The 23,332-nt window shown below is 38.1% G+C and overlaps 1 protein-coding gene across 1 annotated transcript in view; it reads right to left on the reverse strand.

Annotated features, from left to right (window-relative positions):
* Positions 1 to 4,923: 4,923 nt before the first annotated feature.
* Positions 4,924 to 23,332, reverse strand: part of chsy3 (chondroitin sulfate synthase 3) — a 173,868-nt gene continuing 155,459 nt past the window's right edge. The window contains exon 3 of the mRNA XM_031892940.1: positions 4,924 to 7,321. Coding sequence (XP_031748800.1) covers positions 5,759 to 7,321 — 1,563 coding nt within the window. The 3' untranslated portion in view covers positions 4,924 to 5,758. The remainder of the gene's footprint in view (positions 7,322 to 23,332) is intronic.

Raw genomic sequence — 23,332 nt, forward strand, 5'->3', positions numbered from 1 at the left:
ATAAAAAAAATATGTCAGATGTACCCACTTCCAGAGGGCTATTACAAGTCACTGAGAATTTAGGTAACAATACAAATGCTTGTCTGTGCCTGGGTCACCAAAGTCCATGGTCAATTTTAAAATCCTTCATGTTTAATTTTTGAGGGCTATATTATGCCTTATAATACAAAAATAAAGGCCTTGGGATCAGGATTCTTTATTATAAGCAGTCAAGACTGTGTGGGCATATCTCTAAAATGCAGAGGGTCAATACATTTAAATAGCATTATATTCACAAATGACCCACAATGGAGTCCCATGCCTGCTATTGCTCTGCAGACATAGCCATCAGTCATTGCTCATTACAGTCTAAAAGAAAGTGAACGCTAATGAGCAAATATTAAAGTCAGCATGCACTGAGAACTTAATTGCTGGTTGAAACATTAAAGGGATTCTGTCATGATTTGTATGGTGTACTTTTTATTTAGCAATTACACTGTTTACATAGCTAATGATTCACTCTTGAAGAAGAGTATTTGTATTTTTTTTATTTGTAATATTGGTGTGTAGGCGCCATCTTAGTGCATAATGCATTGAGTCTGAGCTTTCAGAAGCAGCCGGCGCTACACATTAGAACTGCTTTCAGGTAACCTATTGTTTCTCCTACTGGATGAGTCCCAACCCGGACTTGGATTTCTTACTATTAAGTGCTATTCTGATATCTACTAGGAGCTGCTATCTTGCTACCTTCTCATTGTTCTGCTGATTGGCTGCTGGGAGGGAGTGATATCACTTCAACTTGCAGCTCAGCAGAAAATTGTGACTGAAGTTTATCAGAGCACAGGTCACATGGCTGTGGCACCGTGGGAAATAAAGAATATGGCTAGCCCCATGTGAAATTTCAAAATCTTTATTAAGCATCAAAACCACAAAAAAAAATAAGTCCCTCTTGTTAAAATCTAAAAGCTGTCAAGGACATGTAGAAGTCAACGGGAGCTGTCCTAGGCAAACTACAACAATCTTTATTTAACTGGCGGTTCTAAAGTTTTTCTGGGTTTCTGTTTTTTCATTTGAAATTGCTCAAAAATTATTTTTTATGTTCTTTTCTTTTTTGTTTAGCTTTTTAATTGATCTGTGCTTTTTATATTCAAATCTTTTAATACATGACTAGACATGGTTTTAGTGAAAATGAGCTTATTTGTAGTTTCAAAAACCTCTAAAAATACAAAAATCAAAATGTTGATAAATGTGTCTCTTTGATAAATGTATATCTTATGAATCCAAATTAGGGCTTCCAAAACTCTAGTTTTTGATATTTATTGCATGCAAAAAAAAATGAGAAACTTCAATGTAAAAAGTGTCTAAAAGCTTGCAAGTGAATGGGAGTCCTAAAACTAAAGAGAATCTTTCAATTTGAGCTTTACAATTTTTTTGAAGAGTTTGCAGACCCATTGTAAATGAGTAGAATATGAATTTGATGCATTCAAGTTTTTAACAAACTTACAAGTTTTCTTCAAATTAAAACTTTTAAATGAGGGGTGCAGCCATAGATACACTACATTTGCACTAAAGGTAAAAATTGAATCCAAATTGTCATAGTTTTCCTGTCTGAAAGCAGTACCAAATGGGTTAATTCCCTTATTAGCCAAAGTACAGGAGAAAATTGCCCTCTGGCTTCAATTTTGTCCAATGGTTTTTTTAATGATAAACAATAGACATAACATTATTAGACAGTTTCCCACCTTTCCTTTTATAATCAATTAATGTATGTAATGTATCCAAAATAAAGAATTAAACTAGAATTCAGGAGGCAATTATTCTGCAGTCAGAATCTGGATCCTTTCATAGATAACATCACAGTTACAAAAATCCCTGTTTTCAAGGGTGGCTATGTAGTAGGCCCTTTCCATACAATTAAGAAACATGACTTCTGAGAAACATATTTTAGGTAACGAAAATGTTACATTTTGCATCACTATTGGAAAACAAAGTCGTTTCTTGGCATAATACCATCTCTTCACCACAATTTTAAAATATCCTGTTTTCATCTCTCCTAAACTCAGAATGTACATTTTAAGACCAGCGTGTGGAGTTCCGTGAGACTACTGAGAAGTCAATTTCTTCCACAAAAAGAATAGTGAATAGTACACTGTGTTCCATCTCAACTCCAATGCAATGTATAAATGCAGTCAAATGCAGTGTATGAATGTCTTCAAAATTTATTTTTGAAAGGAAAATTCATCCATCTCCTCTTGGTAACATAAAGTGTAGGTGGTCTGTCACATTTCAGTCATGATGAAACACATTTAAAAAATTATCCTGGAACTTTGAGAACTAGAGGAAACAGCACTATTCGAAATGCCATGAGCACTATTCGAAATGCCAATTTAGAAAACACAAAAGTGATTCAAGGGATGTAAGGTCAGAAAAAAATAACACATTTATTGCTTCTCTACCTATAAGGATTTACTTTAATTAGAAAATTTGTACTGTTTTTTTCTTAAAATAGGCAATCTTCTCAAGCTAGAGTCACCGTTCGTCTCCTCTCCCTCTGGAAATGATTGTTACTGCTATGCATCCAAAAGGACTGGGAAGCAGAACGGGGTTGTTTCTCACCAAGGTTAGCCCCAATGACAAACAAAAACATGAAACCACCCCACTCTGCTTCCCTGCCCTTTGGAACGCAGAGCATCGCTGATCATTTCTCACTACTTGCCAGCCATCTGCAAGCAGCTTCCGGGGGAAAGGAGACAAACGGTGAATTGAGCTGCAGAAGATCACTTATTTTAAAGAACCGGTACAGATTTTCTAACTTAAGTACTGGTAAGGGACCTGTTATCCAGAATGCTCAGGACCTGGGGTTTTCTGGATAAGGGATCTTTAAGGTACTGTTTTATTATTACTACAGAGAAAAAGGAAATCATTTTTAAAACTTAGAATTATTTGCTTATAATGGAGTCCATGGGAGATGGCCTTTCTGTAATTCAGATTTTTCTGGATAGCGATTTTCCGGATAAGGGATCCCACACCTGTATATTGGAAATATAAGTGTTTTGTGTGGAGAAGCAGTAAAGGATTTTTTTTGTTTGCCTTTACATCCCCTTTAAGGAGCAGCCACTGCATCATTCTCCTGATTTTTAATCTGGCACCAGGTGCAGAGTGCAGCCATGCTCTATGTGCAAGTGCTTCTTGTGCATCTGGTGCATTGACACATGAGGACACAGTCTCATAAATGCCTGCATATTTAATTTAAAAGGGGAACTATCACTGCAATGAAAATGTAATATAAGCTTCATCATACTGAAGTATAACATTTTCTAAATATAATAAATTAAAAAATTCTAACCTGTTTCAGTTACTTTTTACTCTCCCCATTTTAGCATCTGTCTCTCTTCATTTTCCTCTTCATGCAGGACTTGGGAGTTTGATGTTGAATGACAGTTGGGTCTAATACAGCCTTTGGAGGGGGCTCCTTTTGCCTATATGAGAGCTTACTTTTTTTTTTTTTAAATCACCAGAAATCCTGTTTCTCTTATTTTGTCAGGTTTTCTTTGTGCTGAAATCAGTTATTTGGGTTAGCTCTTATTATTTTGCTAGGAAACGGAGCAGACATTGAAAGGGAGATAGTGAAGAGTAACTTGGTTATTTCAAAAATGGTGCAGAATTTAAAATTTTGTATCTTTCTTTTTTCAGCATGATGGAGCTTATATTAAATAGTTCCCCTTTAAACTAGAGACTGCATGATCAAATATAGTGTGTATGCTAATGCCTAGTAACTGATTCTCAAAACATATAGCAAGCTTGCTAGAGGGTTAGCTAAATTCAGTCAAAAAAGTAAACACTTGACATGGCAGGAACTGTATGACAGACTGCACAAGAAACATGGAAAGAGTGATGTTCAACTCTCCATTCATTACAGTGCCACCATTGTTCTCATTGAAAAAGGAAAACAATAAGGAGAAAGTTTAGATAAACTCAATAGGATTGTTTTGCCTCCAATAAGAATTGCTTTTGTCTGCTTTTATTATTACATTTTTAAAAATGTGAATTATTTGATTAAAATGGAGTCTATGGGAGATGGCCTTCCAGTAATTCTGAGCTTTCTAGATAACTGGTTTCTGGATAAGATCCCATACCTGTTACTTGTCACATCTTTTTTCACATGCCAAACTCCCCACATATCCCCCCCTGAAGGCTTTGTCAGGAATTGTACAGGAATTTTCCAGGCATAATGGGAGCTGCTTTTCTTTGGGGGCACTCCAGGGTTTTAATTGTTTAAACCCCATCCAGCATCTTGATCTCATGTTTATAAAACTGTATAGATAGTGTAAAGCTTGTTTTGATGCAGTATAGTAAACGTGTGCGTGTTCCCAGGTATTATTTTATTCTCAGGCCTATATCCTATAGTGGGTGCCTGTACAATGCCACTAAGGATAAACTCTTTTAGATTTCAATTTGTATTTAATCTGAGGATAAATGTTGGGCGGACTTTTTATTGTCCCTATACATAATTTACAAAAAAGACCTGATGATCAGTGTTTGTCCTACATGCAAACATGTAGGTTTCTGGTTATTCACACATTCTACTCTTAAATCAAAATAGAGGTTGTCACCATTTTATTCATAGATCTGTATAGAACATGGAATTAAGGCTTGGCAATTTGAAATGGCTTTTTTGCAAAGATTTTTTAAATGGCTGTCAACTTTAAACCAAAATGGGTACTGGTAACTGAGTGAATTGGTATTTTATACCTTTCTCTAACACTTTTTTTACCTAATTCCTAACATACACATGTACAATTACATTGATGCATTGCCATTTGCTTTAGAAACTTTAGCAATATAACTTTTGGGACATTTACACTTTAAAGTAAGGAAATGCTAGGAGTTGTCATCATGGAAAACAATACAAACATTTTTTGCAATCAGACTAAGCAGCACTGCTCCTTTAAATAACTATTAGTTTATCACATGAAATCTTACAGGCAATTCAGCATAAATACAAGAAGTGCGCTCTTATTCAGAAAAAAGCAAACAAAATGAGAAAAAAAGCACAAATTTTCATTTTTTTTTTTAAATTAAAAAATTCTAACATTTTGTTTCTTAAAATGTTATGCCCATTTAGTTCATCTTCTTGCCAGCAAATGAAGGACAATGGTTCACAAAAACTTCTAAAATGTACAGTACACAATTTTTTTTAAACTATCAGGTTCCCAAGAAGAAAAGAAGAAAATAAACTTGATTTGTATTAACAACAAAACTTAGGGAACTGGATATCTACTTTCAGGAACATGGTAGCCAGTACCAACTGCTCATGAAAAGAACGTCTTCATTCATTTTAAAAAATAAAGATACAATCATAATTCTTACTTTTTTAAGAAAAGTAGTGTTTATATATTTGTTTTTGTATAAATTATAAAACGAATGTCTCTTCCCCAAGGAAAGTATAAAGCACTTTTGTGGTACCATCGACAGATATTTTGTCACATTAACAAACACAATATTGACCAATATTGCACCCGGCTCAAAAGAGTTCTCTGGGAGAAGCCTTGGTAGATGTGCTCTAAAAACACAACATGGTTACTCAGGTCCAAATTCCAAAATAGAAAAGAAAATAAATAACCCCCATATTTAATAGGAAGTTCAAATACTAATAATCAGTAGAGTTCCTTATGGTCGACAAATATCCTTTGGAAGACATAGAGGAGTTTATGGACGATGAAGACAAAATAAAATAATATGAGGTAAACTCCCCTTAGGTAAAAAAAAAGCGGACATGTCAGGAGTGAGTTCTGTTGTATCCAATACCTAAATGTTTTTCTAACCAGATTTCAGCTAATTGAGCAGCAGATGCAAATGTACTTGCTTTGGAACCTAGGCACATCTTGTACTGCTTAGGATTTAAATTAGGGTCACAATGAACCGGGTGAAAAATATGAACCACTCCCGTTTCTTGACTTCGGAATGCTTTCAGTCCAGAATTTATTACTTTGTTAAAAAGGTCAACATCTTCCAGTCCCCAGCCTTGAATAGATGTATCAAATCCGCCTACGTTTAAGAGATCGCTCTTGTAAATACAGGTGATTCCAAAGCCATAATCCCTCCAAAATCCTGTTTTCTTTGTAAAAACAAAATGATTAGATGCCGGAGGATTTCCACCGTATGTTACTTTGGGATCATACTGGCTAAAGACAATTGGATAATAGACTTGCTTTCCCTGAATAGTGTTATCCCTACATCGCTGAAGAAAGTCTGAGGTGAACATAAGGTCTACATCACAGAAGAGCAATAAAGTATCATTTCCAAACTGAGCAGAACCTTTATCAAGACTTAGGCCCCTGGAAAACTGTCCTGTCAGTGTTATTATATTCATGTCTGCTTGTGGATATTTGTTTTGATATTCTGTCATTAACTCAGCGTGCATATTGGAATCTGAACTTGATTCAGAATTGAAAAGAATGACCATCAATTTCACGTTTTGCTTTGGGATCAGGCAGGTCTTTTCGTAATTCTCCATAAATCTCATGAAAATGTCAAATCTTCCAGTGAGAGGAACCAGAAAATGGATTTTCTTGTCACTGTTTGCTTTCATTTCTTTGGTGACATGGAGTGAAGAAAACATTTTTAACGAATTGGAAAAGAAAGAAAATGTCTGAGCGTCAGTGTTAATGTTCTGTAAAACACTCTGCACATCCAATTCTTCTTCTTCTTTGAAAAAGGGCTTGCTAAATGATTGTTGAAGGTAGGCATGACGTCTTACAGGTACAGTGAGCTTTCTCCCCTTGTGTCTTTTGTATAAAAGCAGCATGTCCAATATATATTCTACCCCATATAAAGGGTGAACTCTACGGTAGCCATACTGAATTTCTTTAAAGTCTATTAATCTTCCTCTAGATTTTGAGTTCTCATTTATCATTTCCATAACTTGCATTACAGTGTCATCTAATGATGCCTTTAAAAGGTTAGTTAAACTCTGGCATGGTGGAACATTTGCATTCACAGAATAAATATGCTTGCCTGTTAGAAACTCCCATTCAATTACTTCATTTCTTTCTCGTGGTTGAAATCTGTTGAATGATGGCATCATGCCAAGCTGCTGATCTTCCTTGCTTATTTCACTGTTGCTAAGTTTGCTCATTAGAACACTTTCCCTATGAAGCTGGATAGTGTGATACCGTAATTCAGAAATCTTTCGGCTCAGTATGTAATTATGGAGCCTGTACTGATATGCTGGCCTTTTGTTGGGGTGCAGTGTTATCGCTGCATGAATCTTGCTGTTGTGAAGGTCTTGTATATATCCTTTTCTGTTGTGTTCATAATTTTCGTGGAATAACTGCTGCATCTGAAACAAAAAGTATTCGCCATTAACACATATAATTAACATTTTAGTTAAAAAAAATGATGCTTTGTTACATATTGTATTAAGCAACATTCATTATTAAACATCTGTATTTACATATATGGATGCACCAAATCCACTATTTTGTGATTCTGTCAGATTCAGCTGAATCCTGAACCAAATTGTAACCCTAATCTGCATATGCGAAGTAAGGCAAGGAAGAGCTAAAACTAACTGCCCTTACTAACTGGTGGAAAAAAATCGAATGAGTTCCATGTTTGTCTGACCAAAAGTCACATGATCTTAAGCGATTTTGATTTTGCCACTTGGATTAGTCCTAATCCTGCTGAAAAATACTTTCTTCAGCAATCATTGACTTGAAAGAATTAAAGTGATATTAACATATGCATGGAACACCCCCAAACCTTTGTAATAAACCATACATTTGTATACATTTTGCAAAAACGCATATGGAAAGAAGCAGGCACTCAAAGAGCTGCTCTAAACCAGGCTTCTAGCAAATATAAGTATAACAGAATATAAAGAACTGCAAAACCAATTATGTTTAAGAAAAAATTACTGAGACAGTGACTAATTGGGTAGAGACCAAACCAATCAATCAAAAACAGATTTAATAAAGGTGAACAAAGTATGCGATCCATTATCCAAATTTTTTTTATTTCCTTTTTCTCTGTAATAATAAAACAGTACCTTGTACTTGATCCCAACTAAGAGATAACTAATCCTTATTGAAGGAAAAACAATCCTTTTATAGTAGACTTAAAGTATGGAGATCCAAATTACAAAAAGACCCCTTATACAGAAACCCACCCACAGCATTCTAGATAAAAGGTCTTACACCTGTGCCTCCTCATTTATATATACATTTATATATACATGGTCAGAGTGAACCCTCTGTTGTCCTTTAGTGTGCATTATATAGAAAAATAAACACATTCTGATGAATTGGAACATCAACACTTTCATGACTCTTAGCAAACTTTTAATGACAATTAGGGAACTGTAATTTGTAGGAAATAAGATTTTTGATCCCCCAATTCAAAAAGGATCCTGTCACTCAGACATAAAAAGCTGAATAATAAAATCCCGTGTACGGACACGGACATCAGGTCTCCCATATGGGAGCATAAACAAAATGCTGACCTTAAAAACGGTGCCTACAAAATGGTACCTGCCTGCTTGCTGTGATTGGGAATTCCAAGACTGAAGGAAACAGGATTTAAAAAATGTATATAGTGTATGTAACGTTTATTTTGTTGATTACCATGATAAAAAGGATTTTTTTTTTACTTAGGGTGACAGGTCCCCTTTAACCTGCTTTTTAGTTTCACAAACATATACTGAAACTGTGCATCTGTCTCTTCTTACATATGTTGCTTCATCTGTGGCCACTGGCACGGTCTCAGTTATAGAACCCATGATCTTGTGTAATATATAAAGACTCCCACACCAGTATAATGAGAAGGTGTATTTAACATGCATAAAAATAGCAAGCAAGAAAAACAGTAATGCAAATAATGACAAGCCTGTTAGTGATAATGTCAACGGGTTTTTCTTGGCAGCTTTAAAAGGGGTTATATCCAAAATAAGTAAAACAGACAGAATGCCAGTGAACTGAAGTCATGGCAAATGGTGTGTCACACATAGATGAATGAAAACGTCATCTCAATGGGAACGTCAAAATGTGTTGTTACAGATATATGCCCATATAAAATCACAAACAATACACATCTAAGACTCCAGATTAGTTCCCACTTTAAATAATAAATTGCTGCTTCCCTAAATGAATATGGAAAATTCCAGTAAAGAAGAATTGAAATAAAAAAATAGGACTTTCACACCATTGGCATATGTGATAATTTGTAATCATGGCTTTCACAGGAAAAAATAGTAATAAAGTGATGGGCAATTGTGCCAGGCCAGTTCACATTAGAGTAGCTGTTGGATTTAAGGCACAAATGTGCAGCTATGGCACAAAATGCAGAATCTCTAGTGCAGGTCTTTATTGTCAGGTAATAATTGTCAGGCGTACCACTATTTATAATGGGAAGTAGCTAAGACCATTGTTTGTGAGAAAGCAAATGGCTTCAATATGTGTGCCATTCTTTTTAAGGTTTTCAATTACAGGACACTGTTGAATACCAGAGATGAAATACCATGTATACCAAAAGTGGCATGTTATGCATCATTATATGTCATTATGTGAACCATGTACAGGCAGAGGACACAGGGGTAATGGGTAGAAGCTGGGACTAGGACCCTGACTGTTGCTGCCTAGTTTGGAAACAAGGGTGTACCTTGTGCCCTGGGTATCTTCCTGTTTAGTGCACAAAAAATATCATCCTCCTCCCCACTTAGCCATCAATAGCAGGCTGCCTAGAGAGCTTCAGATATGCTAAAATGCTCAGCCAAGAAGCCTGTGTTAATAGGTTTGGTGCTAAATATTTCCAGACTTCAAATTCAGAGTTACACATTGGATATAGAACAGCAGAAACCTACAGAGCCAAACTGTCAACTGCAAGTCTGCTTACTTGGTTACGTGCTTGCAGGCATATACTCACTTACTGTAATGTTTGTGCCAGCACTTCCATTATGTTCCTTTATACATATTTGTTATTATAGAACAGTAGGAGTAGATTTAAGCTGCCTAATAATACAAATCACTTTGGATGGATAACAGATGAATATAACCCTTCTCATCGATAGACACAAATCATGAGAAAAATGTAAACAGCTTGCATCAATGTCTTCACAGGGTAAATAATCCAGTTATGCCAGAGATAGCTGTGCCAAAGGCAGCGTATTCTTGCACATGATCCCTCTCTGTCCTTCTATGGAGCAGTCCTCTGACAGTATTGGGGAAGGGATATTGTTGCTGCACTGGGTAGCCCATTATACTTGAGAAAGAAAACTCCTTCTCAACAGCTAATACCCAATATAATTAGCTGTAAGTATGCCTATGCTCAGCAATATCATATATACTACTTGTTTGACTGAATTATTGTAACACTTGGTAAAGAGTTATAAAATAATAAAGCCACATTGCAGAGCAGATCTATTGCCTGGTCTACCAGTCTTCAACTAAAGAGTGCCTAATACCTCCTCAGAGGTTATTGTGGTCACTGGATGTTACTGTATCAACTGTAATTGATTCTTTAATTATTAGGGGCCGCTGCAGCAGCTGCACCCCCCTACTCCCACAGGTAATTATTGAACCTGCATCCTTTCCTTGTATGCTTGCTGTTGCTTTACTTTGATCAAAGTGCCCATATTCAGGTATGGGACCTGTTTTGCAGAATGCTTGGGACCTGGGGTTTTCCATATAAGGGGTCTTTCCCTAATTTGGACCTTACATTTGCTAAAAAATCATTTAAGCATTATTTAAACCCAATAAGATTGTTTTGCCTCAATACGCATTGTATGGGGCTGATTAGGTGAAGTCCGAAAAAAATGAGTGATATTTATAGCATGCGTTAAAAATATTATCACTTCTTATATTTTGAGAATTAACAATCGATTCACTAAAAGGCCACTTGTCTGAATTAAGAAGCGATGTTATTGTTGTTATCTATCTGGCGATGACATATTTTTAAGCGTTATTTTAAAGCATGCATTATATTTATGCGTTATTTCGTAGCACGCGATATTAACACACATTATTATCACTACTGTTCTGAAAATTTCCATTTCCCTGAAAACTGGAGGATACATCACTCTAGGGCGATCACATACTTGAAAAAATCCGACTGCAAACTCCATCTTGTCACCACAGACAATCACCAGCTGCAATTTTGTTTAGTAACGCCTACTCCTGGGAAGCATTAAGTTTCACAGTAATTATCGCCACATTTAATGCTTTTAACGCTTCAACTATGTCTGTGAGTTATGCGTTAGTATTATTTCTATTCGATAATTACCTCAATGCGATGGAAATAACACTTTGCGACAATTATTATTGGATTATTGCACATGCGATATGAGTAGTAACGCATGCGAAATGACTTTGATAAATTGGTACTTAATTATCGAACACCTTTTAACACATAAAACTATGCGTTAAGCGTTAACGACCTTTAGTGAATCGGCCCCATTATATCTTAGTTGGGATCAAGTACAAAGTATGGTTTTATTACTACAGAGAAAATGGAAATTTGAATTATTTTCTTAAAATAGAGTCTATGGAAGAAGGTCTTCCCGTAATTCGAAGCATTCTGGATAACAGATTTCTGAATAATGTATTCCATATCTGTAAAATTAAAAAAAAGGGATTTTACATTGTGCTTACTCACTATATCTCACTGCTTTTTCCTGTTGATTAGGATCAAAGGAGATTACAATAAATTGAGTTTCCAACCAACTGACATTATTACAGTAGCTTTAAAGTTTCATCATAAATTTGAAGCACCCCTAGAGCAAACATCAAATTAAACTAACATAAGCATGTACAGTTATATTTCTGTTCTAATTTTTCTTACACCCTTTACTTTTTTCAACTCATTAAATTACTGGTTAGAATAAATTACTAAAACTAAAATTTTAGAGAAGCATCAATTTCCATATATTAATGGTGTAAGTTAAAAATCATCTGTAATGCTTGGCAGCGCAGTCAGCTCTTTTACACTGAGTGGACATTCAGCTAAATCATGGCCATCATAATCAGCCTCAAAGAGCCATAAATACATTTATACATGTAAAAAACATTTTTTGCCATAACTAGGCAAATTCCTGTAAAGAGATACTGCTGCTTCATTTTGATGGATAAGGAATGGGGTTGCATTCATTGATAGGCCTGTTGGTCGTAGGCCTGGCGGAAAGAGCATGGACACACTGACTGTGCAAAATAAAAAGTATTTCTAATATAGTTAGTGAGGCAAAAATGTAATCTATAAAGGCTGGAGTGAGCAGATGTCTAACATTATAGCCAGAACTTTACTTCCTGCTTTACAGCTCTCTAACCTCTTAGTTAGTCAGTGACTTTAGGGGGAACATTTGGCACTTAACTGTTCAATTAGTTTGTGAGCACGCAGGTCAAATTCAAAAGCAACTAACTGAGCAGTTGTGTCACATATGCCCTCCCTCAAGTCACTGAATGGTTACTGACTGCTATCAGCTTAGAAAGCTGTAAAGGAGGAAGTAGTGTTCTGGCTACTGTTAGACATCTGCCCACTGTAGCCTTTATAGATTACATTTTGCCTAACTATATTATATATATATAAAAACATATATATATATATATATATATATATATATATATATATATATATATATATATATATAAAACATGTTTTTATTTCGCACAGTCTATTTTACCCTGTTTCATTTTTACACTGAACTGTTGCTTTAAAGGACAATGAAAGTTTAATATAAATTAAAAGTAAGTCTAAAGGAATTCTTTTAAAGTACTTACTGCATATCTAAATTCCCAGATCCCTGCTTGCTTCCCTGAGATATGGTGCTGGCAGCCTACACCAGTGTGAAGACTACAGTGACATCACTGAAATCTCTCTTCCCTTCCTGTAGGTGCCAGCGGCAGCCTTCCTATCCTCTGAGCATGTGTGTAACTTGATCCTGTCTCCTGTTCTGAGCTACACATGCCCACCAGCCAATCAGAAGCGGATCTGGCAGAGGGGAGGGGGGGAGGGAATGAAACACATGTGCAGTATGAAGCAAGGAGGGAAAGGAAGGGAGAATACCTTTTTAGAGATGGCTGCCTGTTCTAGAAAATGTGAAGTAAGTGTGACTGAGTAAATATTTGATTAGGTGAGCCAAAAGTGTGGCGTTTTTACTAAACAATAGGAGGACTATTGGGCAGTATGCTTTTTAAATTTTGACTTGCATTCTCCTTTAAGGCTGAAAAGCAAACAGAGTCCCCTTGGTCTCTGTACCCAAAGGGAACTAATTTCCCAATAAACATATAAAAGAGGCTGCATTTCCAATTTATCCAAAAGAGCAATTGCTAGTGATTATTTCTGTTTCCTAAGGAGGGAGACCACCTCAGTCCCAAGACTGCCCCTGCTTGTATATTTCTTTTTTTTTTTTTCTATTTATCTGACGTTTAACAGAGGAGAGGGAGGAAGAATAGAGATCCACATGTCTTGGTTATCCCATGATTTGTCTTTCCTGATAAGAAAGAACTGTTTTTTTATTTCCTGTTCCTTAACTTATAGGAAGTGATGGTAAAAATAAATATATCGCTGCCTGCAAGATCCGCATTAGAGTATCTTTGTTCAATCTTTGGAAAAATGTAATTTGACACTCAATTAGAACAGATGTTGAAAGGGTAAAAACAAATTTATATTATGCAGATTTTACACTTTTCTGTTGTTATTTTTTTACAGAAGCAGCTGTTTTATTAAGACGGTAAATAAAAAGAAAACCACAGCACATTTCCATCTGTACCATCTGAGCAATGATTTTAATTATTCTTTATTTAGAAAGCCCAAATATATTCTAATCATAGTTATTTAGGCAGAAAAACACAGTTGGCCATGTTCTAGGCTAGGAACTAGGCATGTACTAGGAAGAGAGTTATTTTCCTATTAACATAAGGAATCAACTCTATAAGAAAGGGAAGCTAGATTGTGGGAGAATGGGTTTCAGTGTGTCTGCTATTATCTATTAATCATCGGATTGAAATAAGACTATGGTGAAAATTTGAAGGGAAAACACATTTGACTATTTACAGGTATGGGACTTGTTTTCTATAATGCTCAGGACTTGGGGTTTTCTGGAAATGGGATCTTTCTGTAATTTGGATCACCGTACCTTATGCCTACCAAAAATGATTTAAACATTAAAGGGAACCTGTCACCCTAAGAAATAATAGCAAATTCTTTTCTATTGGGTTAGTCAAGCATAAATTATTTAAATCTTGTTTTCTTCAGTCCCAGCAAGCAGGCAGGTACCATTTTGTTATTAAAGTGATACTGACACAAAAAAACAACTTTTTAAAATATGAATCTACATAAAAAGTTGCCTATAGGTCGTGTTGATCATTTTTTACGGATAGGGCTGCTTTTGTGAGTAGTGATGAGCGAATCTGTTCCGTTTCGCTTCGCCGAAAAATTCGCGAATCTTTGAAAAGATCCGCGAAACGGCGAAAAATTCGCGAAACGTCGAAAATGTCATGCGACAAAAAAAATTGTCGCCCGCGGCTATTTTTTTGTCGCGCGGCTATTGTTTTGTCGCGCGGCTCTTGTTTCGTCGCCCGCGGCTCTTGTTTCGTCGCCCGCGGCTCTTGTTTCGTTGCGCGGCTCTTGTTTCGTCGCGCGCGGCTCTTGTTTCGTCGCGCGGCTCTTGTTTCGTCGCCCGCGGCTCTTGTTTCGTCGCGCGGCTCTTGTTTCGTCGCCCGCGGCTCTTGTTTCGTCGCCCGCAGCTATTATTTTGTCGCACGGCTATTGTTTCGTCGTGCGCAGCTCTTGTTTCGTCGCGCGGCTCTTGTTTCGTCGCGCGCTATTGTTTCGTCACCCGCGGCTATTATTTTGTCGCCCGCGACTATTCTTTTTTGACGCCGGCGACAATTTTTGGACGTGCGGCGAATTTTTCCGAGCGAAATTTTTCATCCGTTTCGCGAAACAATCCGCCAATGGCGAAACGCGGAAATTTGCCGCGAATCCATGCCTGGCGAAACTTTTCGCCCATCACTATTTGTGAGTAATTGTTACTTGAAATCCCAAAACCTGAGTGTTTTGCCAGCCTGACTGTTCCTTCTCAGCCTGCCAGTTACAGCTTCTAATACTAACGGCCCCCTGCTGGACAAATATGGCAGCCCCCTCATAGAGAAACATGGGGGACAGATAGGGAATGTAAAAGCTTGGACAAATACTTTTATGGCAAAATTATAAATAGCATGCAAAGGCAATGTTATGACAATGTTATAAAAAAGGTTTGCTTTTCATGCATCATGCCAAAATCTTGTTTATGTGCCAGAATGGAGGGGACCTGATGCCCATAACCATGCACTGGTTACACAATAACATGCTGAGATGGGAGGGGAAAAGTTGAACGTAATTGTCTGCTCCACCTTTATCCCTTTAAGTGCCAAGGGACGTAGATTCTACGTCCTAGGTACCAAGGGACCAAAGTGCCATGGGACGTAGAATCTACGTCCAATGGCACTGTCGGGTTTACAAGCGCTGCGCTCGCTTTTAAAGCAGCGCAGCGCTTGTAAACCCCTCAGATCCCCCTAGGCAACGAGCAAAGCTAAGCATACTCACCGATCCGGGTCCCCCAGCCGCACCGATCGTCGCTCCAGCCAATGACAGCAGTGGACACGCATTGATGACGTGTCCACTGCTGTCCCTTTAAAAGTCGCCGCCTACTGTCGGCTCCCTCACTCCTGCTGCGCACATTGGACCGGATGGAGCTTCCCTGCTGCCTTCCTGCTGGATTTATCGCCCCTGATCGCCTCTGATCGCCTGCCTGCCTTGGGTAAGCTGAACTACAACTCTCTACCACTGTTTATTTTGCTTATTTCTATCTCAACTGTCTAAAAATTTTTTTTTTTTCAATTTTTTCTTCTATCTTTGTCATTATTACACTTTTGTACACATACACACTTATTTACAACTTTCCCAAGCACACACAGACACTAAAGCTGGCCATACACGTGGCGATCTCACGATGTTTCGTACGACCGTCGGTCGCACGAAACATTGTCAGATCCGCCACACACCATTCAGGGCTGAATCGGCAGGTAAGGAGGTAGAAACAATAGGATTTCTACCTCCTTCTGCCGATTCAGCTCTGAAGGGAGAATTTTGGTCAGGCGCCTTCTATGGCGCCCGATCAAAATTTTCTAACCTGGCCGATCGGCGAGTCGACCGATATCAGCAGCTTCCTGCGATATCGGTCGGCTCGCTGACATGCCATACACGCACCGATTATCGTACGAAACGAGGTTTCGTACGATAATATCGGTGCGTGTATGGCCACCTTTACACACACACTTACACTTACACTTTTTTTTTTTTTTTTTTTTTCTTTCTTTCTTTTCTTTTCTTTCTTTCTTTGCTTTCTTTGGCAGTCTTTTTTTTTTACTAAAACTTTATTTCTGATCTTGCTCTATAATTATCTGATTTATTTGGTTGCATTTTAGTGTTTTTTTGGCATTTTCATAATTGATTTCTGTTTTTGAATTATTCTATTGCACTGTAACTTTTTTATTGCTATTGGGTGCTGAATTTGCAGTGACGTTGGTGGATCCAGGGCTCTGACCACCGATTTCATTGCAATTATTGTTCTTCTGTTGGTTTAGGTGGTTTTATTGGATTTTACTGATTTTATGGTGTTTTATCTTTGCATTGTTCTTTGTGTGTTTAGTGCCCCCAAAAAGGTTGCTTTTGCAGTGACATTGGTGGATCCAGGGCTCTTACCGATTTCATTGCAACTATTGTTCTTTGATTGCTTTTAGTGGTTTTATTCCATTTTAACTTCATTTGATTTCAGTTGTTCTAGAAAGGTCCAGAGGTGCTAAGATTGTTCTGGTAGTTTCTATTGCCAAGGGTTAGGCTGATGCCACACATGGCGTAGGGCTGATTTTTTCAGCAAGTGGAAAAACGCTTGCCGAAAATTCAGCCCTACGCTTGCTACTTGTGCCTGCACCCGAATGAATGGGATACGCTCGGGTGCAGGCACATGTAGCCGATATACGCATGAAAACGCGAGACTTTGCATTCTCACGCGTTTTCATGCGTATATCGGCTACATGTGCCTGCACCCGAGCGTATTCCATTCATTCGGGTGCAGGCAAAAAAAAAGGGGTGCATAGATTGCAGCCCCAATATTATGCATTTTCAGGTTTGGTGGCCATGTACTTATGCGCAACCAGACATAGGTATCGTTTTATTCAGGGGAACTTGCAGATTGATGGTTAGTAAGTTTTTGGTAGTTGCCATGGAGATTTTGGGGAGAAATCTAGGTTTTTTTATCTGGTTTTTCCTTGATTTCTGACCAAAATCTAGGGTTGTATCTGGTTTTTCCTTGATTTCTGACCAAAGCGCTGACTTCTGCAAGGGACTGCGGCCACAATTTTCCATGTAGAAAGAGAAGAATGGTGTCTCTGAATAGCTGAAGGTGTGCACTTTTCGTAAATATATAGATTGTGGGGGTTATCTCACAGGTAGGGGGGGTTAACACTGAAAAACTGCAGGTAGTGCACATAGAGCGCAGCCCCCAAAATTTCAACTGAAATTGCCGTTATGCATTGCCCCTGTTTTGGGGCATTTGGTGGCCATGTCTTTATGTGCACCCATACATATGGGGTATCGTTTTATTCAGGGGAACTTGCAAATTGAGGTTTAGTAAGTTTTTGGTAGTTGCCATGGAGATTTTGGGGAGAAATCTAGGTTTTTTATCTGGTTTTTCCTTGATTTCTGACCAAAGCGCTGACTTCTGCAAGGGACTGGGGCCACAATTTTTCATGTAGAAAGAGGAGAGTGGCGTCTCTGAATAGCTGAAGGTGTGCACTTTTCAGAAATATATAGTTTGCGGGGGTTATTTCACAGGTATGGGGGTGTTTAGACTAAATAACTGCAGATAGAGCACAGCCCCCCCTTATGCATTGCCCCGGTTTGGGGGCATTTGGTGGCCACGTCTTTATGTGTACCCATACATATGGGGTATCGTTTTATTCAGGGGAACTTGCAGATTGAGGTTTAGTAAGTTTTTGGTAGTTGCCATGGAGATTTTGGGGAGAAATCTAGGTTTGTATCTGGTTTTTCCTTGATTTCTGACCAAAGCGCTGACTTCTGCAAGGGACTGCGGCCACAATTTTCCATGTAGAAAGAGGAGAGTGGCGTCTCTGAATAGCTGAAGGTGTGCACTTTTCAGAAATATATAGTTTGCGGGGGTTATTTCACAGGTATGGGGGTGTTTAGACTAAATAACTGCAGGTAGAGCACATAGAGCACAGCCCCCCCTTATGCATTGCCCCTGTTTGGGGGCATTTGGTGGCCACGTCTTTATGTGTACCCATACATATGGGGTATCGTTTTATTCAGGGGAACTTGCAGATTGAGGTTTAGTAAGTTTTTGGTAGTTGCCATGGAGATTTTGGGGAGAAATCTAGGTTTTTATCTGGTTTTTCCTTGATTTCTGACCAAAATCTAGGGTTGTATCTGGTTTTTCCTTGATTTCTGACCAAAGCGCTGACTTCTGCAAGGCACTGCGGCCACAATTTTCCATGTAGAAAGAGGAGAGTGGCGTCTCTGAATAGCTGAAGGTGTGCACTTTTCAGAAATATATAGTTTGCGGGGGTTATTTCACAGGTATGGGGGTGTTTAGACTAAATAACTGCAGGTAGAGCACATAGAGCACAGCCCCCCCTTATGCATTGCCCCTGTTTGGGGGCATTTGGTGGCCACGTCTTTATGTGTACCCATACATATGGGGTATCGTTTTATTCAGGGGAACTTGCAGATTGAGGTTTAGTAAGTTTTTGGTAGTTGCCATGGAGATTTTGGGGAGAAATCTAGGTTTGTATCTGGTTTTTCCTTGATTTCTGACCAAAGCACTGACTTCTGCAAGGCACTGCGGCCACAATTTTCCATGTAGAAAGAGGAGAGTGGCGTCTCTGAATAGCTGAAGGTGTGCACTTTTCAGAAATATATAGTTTGCGGGGGTTATTTCACAGGTATGGGGGTGTTTAGACTAAATAACTGCAGGTAGAGCACATAGAGCACAGCCCCCCCTTATGCATTGCCCCTGTTTGGGGGCATTTGGTGGCCACGTCTTTATGTGTACCCATACATATGGGGTATCGTTTTATTCAGGGGAACTTGCAGATTGAGGTTTAGTAAGTTTTTGGTAGTTGCCATGGAGATTTTGGGGAGAAATCTAGGTTTTTATCTGGTTTTTCCTTGATTTCTGACCAAAGCGCTGACTTCTGCAAGGGACTGCAGCCACAATTGTCCATGTAGAAAGAGAAGAGTGGTGTCTCTGAATAGCTGAAGGTGTGCACTTTTCGGAAATATATAGATTGTGGGGGTTATCTCACAGGTAGGGGGGGTTATCAATGAAAAACTGCAGGTAGTGCACATAGAGCGCAGCCCCCAAAATTTCAACTGAAATTGCCCTTATGCATTGCCCCTGTTTTGGGGCATTTGGTGGCCACGTCTTTATGTGCACCCATACATATGGGGTATCGTTTTATTCAGGGGAACTTGCAGATTGAGGTTTAGTAAGTTTTTGGTAGTTGCCATGGAGATTTTGGGGAGAAATCTAGGTTTTTATCTGGTTTTTCCTTGATTTCTGACCAAAATCTAGGGTTGTATCTGGTTTTTCCTTGATTTCTGACCAAAGCGCTGACTTCTGCAAGGGACTGCGGCCACAATTTTCCATGTAGAAAGAGAAGAATGGTGTCTCTGAATAGCTGAAGGTGTGCACTTTTCGTAAATATATAGATTGTGGGGGTTATCTCACAGGTAGGGGGGGTTATCACTGAAAAACTGCAGGTAGTGCACATAGAGCGCAGCCTCCAAAATTTCAACTGAAATTGCCCTTATGCATTGCCCCTGTTTTGGGGCATTTGGTGGCCACGTCTTTATGTGCACCCATACATATGGGGTATCGTTTTATTCAGGGGAACTTGCAGATTGATGGTTAGTAAGTTTTTGGTAGTTGCCATGGAGATTTTGGGGAGAAATCTAGGTTTGTATCTAGTTTTTCCTTGATTTCTGACCAAAGCGCTAACTTCTGCAAGGGACTGCGGCCACAATTTTCCATGTAGAAAGAGAAGAGTGGTGTCTCTGAATAGCTGAAGGTGTGCACTTTTCGTAAATATATAGATTGTGGGGGTTATCTCACAGGTAGGGGGGGTTAACACTGAAAAACTGCAGGTAGTGCACATAGAGCGCAGCCCCCAAAATTTCAACTGAAATTGCCCTTATGCATTGCCCCTGTTTTGGGGCATTTGGTGGCCACGTCTTTATGTGCACCCATACATATGGGGTATCGTTTTATTCAGGGGAACTTGCAGATTGATGTTTAGTAAGTTTTTGGTAGTTGCCATGGAGATTTTGGGGAGAAATCCTAGGTTTTTATCTGGTTTTTCCTTGATTTCTGACCAAAATCTAGGGTTGTATCTGGTTTTTCCTTGATTTCTGACCAAAGCGCTGACTTCTGCAAGGGACTGCGGCCACAATTTTCCATGTAGAAAGAGAAGAATGGTGTCTCTGAATAGCTGAAGGTGTGCACTTTTCGTAAATATATAGATTGTGGGGGTTATCTCACAGGTAGGGGGGGTTATCACTGAAAAACTGCAGGTAGTGCACATAGAGCGCAGCCTCCAAAATTTCAACTGAAATTGCCCTTATGCATTGCCCCTGTTTTGGGGCATTTGGTGGCCACGTCTTTATGTGCACCCATACATATGGGGTATCGTTTTATTCAGGGGAACTTGCAGATTGATGGTTAGTAAGTTTTTGGTAGTTGCCATGGAGATTTTGGGGAGAAATCTAGGTTTGTATCTAGTTTTTCCTTGATTTCTGACCAAAGCGCTAACTTCTGCAAGGGACTGCGGCCACAATTTTCCATGTAGAAAGAGAAGAGTGGTGTCTCTGAATAGCTGAAGGTGTGCACTTTTCGGAAATATATAGATTGTGGGGGTTATCTCACAGGTAGGGGGGGTTATCAATGAAAAACTGCAGGTAGTGCACATAGAGCGCAGCCCCCAAAATTTCAACTGAAATTGCCCTTATGCATTGCCCCTGTTTTGGGGCATTTGGTGGCCACGTCTTTATGTGCACCCATACATATGGGGTATCGTTTTATTCAGGGGAACTTGCAGATCGATGTTTAGTAAGTTTTTGGTAGTTGCCATGGAGATTTTGGGGAGAAATCTAGGTTTTTTATCTGGTTTTTCCTTGATTTCTGACCAAAGCGCTTACTTCTGCAAGGGACTGCGGCCACAATTTTCCATGTAGAAAGAGAAGAGTGGTGTCTCTGAATAGCTGAAGGTGTGCACTTTTCATAAATATATAGTTTGTGGGGGTTATTTCACAGGTAGGGGGGGTTAACACTGAAAAACTGCAGGAAGTGCACATAGAGCGCAGCCCCCACATTTTTAGCTGTAATTGCCCTTGTGCATTGCCCCTGCTTTGGAGTGTTTGGTGCCCATGTCTTTATGTGCACCCATACATATGGGGCATCATTTTATTCAGGAGAAGTTTGTCTTTCAAATATGCCTTTGTTAGAAAATTTTTATGAGATTTTTTTTTGTCAAATCCACATTTGATCATGCGTCCAAGTTTACGTTTTAGAAAAAAAAAAAAATGTCATAAAAAGTTCCAAATTTCACAATGCACTGACAAAAGGTATTTGGCTTTTGAGTGAAAACTACATTGCACCTAGAAACCTGAAGGTCTGTAGTTTCTAAAGATACCAAACATGAGGGGATATTTTAGATTTACATATAAGTTATGCTGCATTAACTGTTACAAGCGCTTTTCCGCTTTGTTCTGGTGTGATATTGTACTAAGTATTGCTTTAGTTTGGGGGTTACTTCTGGACAGGAACTGTGGGGTACCACCACATATTTGGTATCGTTGGAATTGGGAGTATCAGGGCTTTTACAAACAATAAAAAAAAGTGAGTAAAATTAACTTTTCTATGGAAAAAAACCTCAAAATATACAGAAATTTTTCATAATTTTATTTTTTTTTTTACATATTTCACCCAAAATACACATCATATCTCCAGAAAAGTTATAAAATTTGGTATGTATGTCGAAGCCCAATTAGTGACGAAAAAAACGATATATAATTTCCCTAGTTTCGTGGAGGTTTTCCTACCAAAAAACATTGTTAAAGTGAATGAGTACAAAATGCTTAAAAAACGTCTGGCACTGGGGGGAACCGAAATGACGAATTTGGCTGGCACTTAAAGGGTTATACCTAAGACATAGAAGCATGGCAGACAATGTATAATTGACAGCTGGGATTTTTATATGCCTTTATAATGGATAAGTATGTGTATTGTTATACAGCTTTTAATGTTTGGGTGACAGGTCCCTTTTAATTAAACCCAATAGGATAGTTTTACCTCCAATAAGGATTAATTATATTTTAGCTGGGTAAAAGGTAAGGTACTTTTTATTATTACAGAGAAAAAGGAAATTTTTTAAAAACATTTGAATTATTTGATTCAGAGCTCTCTGGATAACAAGTTTCCAGATAATGGATCCCATACCTGTACTACTTTTTTTTAAGTCTGAATATTTTCTTTTTAGGAAGAGTTGATTTCTCATTAATATCTATGCTAAGTCAGTGGGCATTCACTCTATAAACAAAACTTGAATTATAAAATAGGTTGTATGCTATTCAACCTTAACTAACATATTTTATTCTGTGCAGTCTTTAGTGTATATGATTTACATGTAAGAACATGGTTAGTCGAATTCACAATGATGACACTTGGTCATCAGACCAGTTGATGTCAATATTGCACTTTTAATGTCAGTGTTATTACTGAGTATCCAGGTATTTAACCTGGAACTATTTTTTAATACTAGCTTTATGAAAGTGTCCCATGGTACAAGACAGATGTCACTTTAGCAAGTTTTTTTCTAGTACTGGTATGGGATCCGTTATCCAGAAACCCATTATCCAGAAAGCTCAGAATTATGGAAAGCACATCTCCCATAGACTCCATTTTAATGAAATAATGTAAATTTTTAAAACGGATTTCCTTTTTCTCTGTAGTAATAAAATGGAACCTTGTATTTGATCCCAACTAAGATATAATTACTCCTTATTGGGGGCAAAATATTCCTATAGGGTTTAATTAATGTTTTATTGAATTTTTAGTAGATGTAAGGTATGAAGATCCAAATAATGGAAAGACCCCTTATCTGGAATAGCCTTGGTCCCGAGACCTGTATAACAATGAATGTATTTTAAAAGTTTTAACATTTGTCAAAGTGAAAGTTTCTTAAAATGGAAAGATCTTCAACTTTATCTGCTATTTAGTAAGCACAGGTAACCAAATCATCAAAAG

This window comes from Xenopus tropicalis, chromosome 1 (assembly GCF_000004195.4).
Source record: "Xenopus tropicalis strain Nigerian chromosome 1, UCB_Xtro_10.0, whole genome shotgun sequence".
Classification (NCBI taxonomy): domain Eukaryota; kingdom Metazoa; phylum Chordata; class Amphibia; order Anura; family Pipidae; genus Xenopus; species Xenopus tropicalis.